General features: G+C 45.1%; 1 protein-coding gene across 1 annotated transcript; it reads left to right on the forward strand.

Moving 5' to 3' along the window:
• Window positions 1-316: 316 nt before the first annotated feature.
• LOC147710007 (uncharacterized) lies at window positions 317-3,755 on the forward strand. The gene is made up of 3 exons (XM_086919305.1): window positions 317-340; window positions 932-1,031; window positions 3,055-3,755. Exons 1-3 carry the CDS (start codon window positions 317-319, stop codon window positions 3,753-3,755), a joined length of 825 nt encoding a protein of 274 aa, XP_086775431.1.
• The last annotated feature ends 1,134 nt before the right edge of the window (window positions 3,756-4,889 follow it).

A 4,889-nucleotide genomic window follows, 5' to 3' on the forward strand; every position in this document is an offset into this window, starting at 1 on the left:
ATATCATTCAGAAATGTTTAGAAAGGATGTTGTCCATATAGGGGTCTAGAGTGCTAGAGGCATGTACCATTTAATTCGTAACACTTGAAGACACATGTAGTATTGTGAATTGAGGCGGGAAACTGACCGTTTTTAGATATAAAACGTGAGGTCTTTGAGAACATTCTGGCTGGAGCTCTCAGAAAAGCTACGACGCTCCAACGGACGCCGCCGGTGACTCCTGCATTCACCACCACATCAGGCGCTTGAAAAAAGCTGAAAACACTGAAAGATTTCAGCGCTCGCCGACTGAGCACAGCTGTCATTTATGAACATCATGTCTGAGGAACAAGAATTGCTGGTAAGAAGTGTTTTGTCGTTTTTTTTATAATCCTCTAGCGCCTTTGAATATGCGCGTCTAATAGGATTCTCTCTCAAAGTTTAAATGCTTTTTAATCAGGAAGGTCAACTTTACCAGCCAAAGTAAGACGAATGAGACAATGACACTAACAATGTGGCTAACATGCGGCTCTAATTAAGTCTTTTGCTTCACCGTCAAATGTTTTTTTAGTAATGTTACATGAGCAGGAGTTTTAAACTGTAGGAAAAATGATGCAACATGATATGTTTAAAATTAGCAATAGCCCACACTCAAAGACCGACTGCACATTGATCCGTGTTTTTAAGTCGATGCCTAGTCCGCCTACTTGTTTTTACCAGTCATCATTTAATAACTCCAGGGGTCTTAAATAATGTCGCTGTATATCCTTGGACAAGCCTGTGGGTCAAGCTGGGGCTTGAAAAGCGGTTAATTTGACAACGGAGGTCAGGAATTCTTTCAGCCGCTGTGTTTGCATGAGCGCGTAATTATGTATAGCCGTGCTTTTTCAATTAATTTAATTTAAACCAATATAGGAAATGTGTTACAACTGTTTGCATTTTGTATTCGCAGGCCGTAGCAGAAGCTGCTGAATCATTTTTATTCAACACAGCGCTTGAAGGCCCTAACCCTATTGCATCCAGTCAAATTTGCGTCTTCAGTACACAGGATGGTGAGAATTAATTCACTTTTCTAGCAGTATTACACCGCGGTGTGTAGTGTGTAGTGTGTGGTGTGTAGTGTGTAGTGTGTGGTGTGTAGTGTGTAGTGTGTGGTGCGTGGTGAGTGGTGAGTGGTGTGTGGTGAGTGTTGCGTGGTGTGTGTGTGTGTGCATTTTTTACACTCAAAGTAACTAGTTTTAGCGCCGATGACAATTGAGGACTCTTCAGACTGTTCATTGCTTGAATTAAAATTGTGTTTTTGCTCTTACTTAGATAACGCTGAGGCTGCATCAAACTAGGCGTGGGCGGAAAATCCGTTCCGCTCGCGGATTTTGCGGATTTTCGGGAAATCCGCAATCCGCGAGATTTGCGAATTTCCCGCAAAATCCGCAAATCCGCGAGCAGCGGATTTTGCTCGCACTGCTCGCACTGTTAGCGTGAGTTCGCGCCCCGCGAATAAGTGCGAAATTGCAGAAATACGATCTTGGCAAAACTGAAAGTAACTACTTACCAGGTTCAAAAGTTCAGGCACATCATTAGTAGCCATTTCCTGTAGGGCTTCCTGAGGGGCCCCTCCAGAGTTCAGTTGCCAGTTGAAACTATTATGTGACCCTGCTCTGAACCTCAGAATAGTTACACATATGCCACAAAGGTCCTGAATTACAGCTAAGGGAGACAAGCAGGAGCCAGGCTGGAAGTTAAAATCCATTAATCAGCCCCTAATTCATTATTGTCAGTTGGGGCAGGGCAGGTGTTGTAACTAATTTTGCAACAATGAAAGCACTTAGCAAGTGCAAAAGATCACTAATCAGGGCGCACTAAGGAAGCAGGTGCCAGCTAAAAAAATATTCTGTGACACATTAATCAGCCCCAAATTAATTCAGGTCACTTGAGGCAGGGAAGGTGTGCTTTGCTTTGCCGAAAATAATGTACACTGGACAACCAGAGGGTGTAGTGATGAAACAGAGGGTGGCATGGGTGGGCCAGAGGGTGGCATGAGTAGTCAGAGAGTGGCAGTGGTGACAGAGAGTGGCAGTGATGAAGAAGAGTGTCCCAAACAGGCTGGACACGTAGAAACAACAAGTTCGCAAAACTTGCGACCCGACAGGTAAGTTCGCAAATTGCGAAATTGTAAAAACCCTCGCGAACTGGCAGAAACACGGGCGAACACAAAAAAAAAAAAAATCCGCAAATTCGCGGGAATTCGCGGATTTTGCGGATTGCGAATCCGCAAATCCGCAAAATTCGCGGATTGCCAATCCGCAAAATCCGCTCATGCTTACATCAAACACCAACCGACGCCTGACGCATTCAAGTACACGACGACAAGGTGTACAGAGGAGTTCAAGGCTGGCTGCTGGTGATCTGAAAAGCAAAGGTCAGAAGGGCAAAGAAGCGCGGCAGAGCTGTGTACAGCAAACACAGCCGGGGAATGTTGGGGGTAGTGCTGTTGGGGTGCCTGCATTTCATAAGTTTCCACCTGTGTCTGTAAATGGTGGTTTGAGAAAGAGACGCTCTGTCTGTAAAGAAAAGGGTGTTCAAAAGCGCGATAGGCAAGCAGATGCTACAGATAACAATTCTGCAACCCTACAGACGTTTCAGGTTTTAAATTTAAACACTCCTAACCCTGGTTGTGTTCTCCCCGGCGAATTTCAGAACAGATTCTAAGTGTCACATCGCACCCTTGCAGCGCAACGCCTGTATTAGTGCACCCCCCACCTACTGCTACCCCCAAGTCTCACTCTCAACCAACAAAGAACTCACACAAACACCCATCAAATGGAGTTACCCCCCACGCTGAACTAGATATCATTTCGCTGGATGACGATGATGCAAGTTGGGGGGGAATTGAAAATGTACCTGTTCAACAAAACAAATCAAAAGCAGGGCCTGGTGTACACGGCGAACGCCCCAAGAACCCACACTCACAAGGGGTTTGTCACACAGATGTTACCGTAGGCGGACCAGGCATCCGCAGCCCCCCGGTAAGGGTTGACCCTGGTGCTATTTACCATAATTTAAATACTGAAACAGCCACCTGCGGCGCAGCATCCTGTGAATCCACATCCGAGCTACAAGCTCCTAGACATGCTCACACATCAGCCCTAAACATTACATCCGCAACATCAGCATGCCACGATATTTTACCTTTAATTACCAACCTCAGGAGAAGCACTCTGAACAGGGCACCTATCTGCGAAGCTATTATTTTCGCTGTAAGTAATCGTGATACCGTAGCTCAGATACAAGCCATTGAAAGCATCAAAGCAGGCATTGTACGTATACAACATCATTTTCAGAAATCAATTTCAGCTACTTTAGTAACTGCTCAAAATCAGCTTGAATCCTCTGTCTCCTCAGGCGCCATAGACGCTGTCCTGAGTGTCAAAAAATCACTTAACAATGAGTTAAAGACATCACTCGACCCTCGTAGCGGGGTTGCTGCTGCGGCTGTTAAAACTTCACTCCCCACCAGAGCAGCTGTACTTCAGGCGATTTATGCCGTTTTCCCCGTAATTAATACCATTGAGGGATTAGGCTTGAACTCTGCACCGGTCAGTTCATCCATTTTTAATGTTCTACGTGCACAGGGCGCTTCAGAACACATCGGGGGTATAACGGATGTCAAACTAGCTGTAGAGGAGGTGGTCCAAAATACACACTCCGCACTCGCTACTATTTTAGCTGAAGCCCAAGCTGACCTTGACTCCTTGAGTCTGGACTCGGGGAACTGAAAATGCCACCCAAAAAGCATAGGTCGCCAAGAAGGTCTGAAACTGCAAGCGCCAAACGTTAAGAGAAATGGTTAGCCGCTAAAGTAGTCAGAAATCGTTTAGCCAAAAACCTAAAAAGAGCCAAAAACCATTTGAGAAATATACGCCGTAATATTTAAACCCATGACGGCTATTTACCACCTAGCCCCACGCAGTTAGAGCAGCCGCTTTAGAGAGCCGCCGACACTCGCGATAATTCCAGCGCCGGTAACACCCCAGCGCCGGTGTTTTTAGAAAGCGTGCGCCAATATCAAAGAGTTATCAAAAAATGTAGAGCTATTGAATTTTATAGAGAATTTCGTTTTGTCAACCTAAACCTCATAGATTCTAGTAGACTAGCCCTAGAAGCTGTTATTAACTCTATCCAACAACTGCTCGACCAAATGGCCCCTGACATCGGCCCCAACGATTATGTACAAATTCACTTGAGCGGCGGCGGTCGGGCTAACTCTTTTTACACTCGAAGACTACCACATCATGACCTAGATGCCTCAGATTTCTTAAACAAAATTGTTGACATGATGAATAGCAATGCTGAGATTCTGGGGTCACAAAGTTTAACACTTGTTGTGACTGTGATAAAAAAGTAGGGGCGGAGGTGCCAGGCGGGGTCTGAATTCTGTATTGTTTAGTAAGATCATTCAAAAGAAACGGCGCTGGTTGCTTGATTTAAACAACACATCTGGAAATTTGTGCCTGGCTGGGTGTTTGGCCGGGTTATTGGATTATGGGAGCTCTACGGATAGAACATTGACGGAGCAGGCTCAGTTAATGCATGATGACCTAAATATCCCCCCAGATACGGATGTCTCTTTGCGAGACATAGAATCATTTGAAAATTACTTGGGTGTGACGATTAAAGTATTATACCACGAAGGTGGCTGGCTTTATTTCACCAGCGGAACCGCCACCAAATCTAAAATTCTGTTTGTTCTTTTACATGAAAACCATTTTTACGGTGTGAAAGATATAAAAAAAATCTCGGCGCTAGGTATTACTGTGAATATTGCCATTCGGCCTATACCCACAAATACAATCACTTGTGCGCAGACTTCTGCAAAGCATGCGTTACGAACGATTGCCAGGACCTAGCCA

The sequence above is a fragment of the Lissotriton vulgaris genome, chromosome 5, assembly GCF_964263255.1.
Source record: "Lissotriton vulgaris chromosome 5, aLisVul1.2, whole genome shotgun sequence".
Classification (NCBI taxonomy): Eukaryota; Metazoa; Chordata; class Amphibia; order Caudata; family Salamandridae; genus Lissotriton; species Lissotriton vulgaris.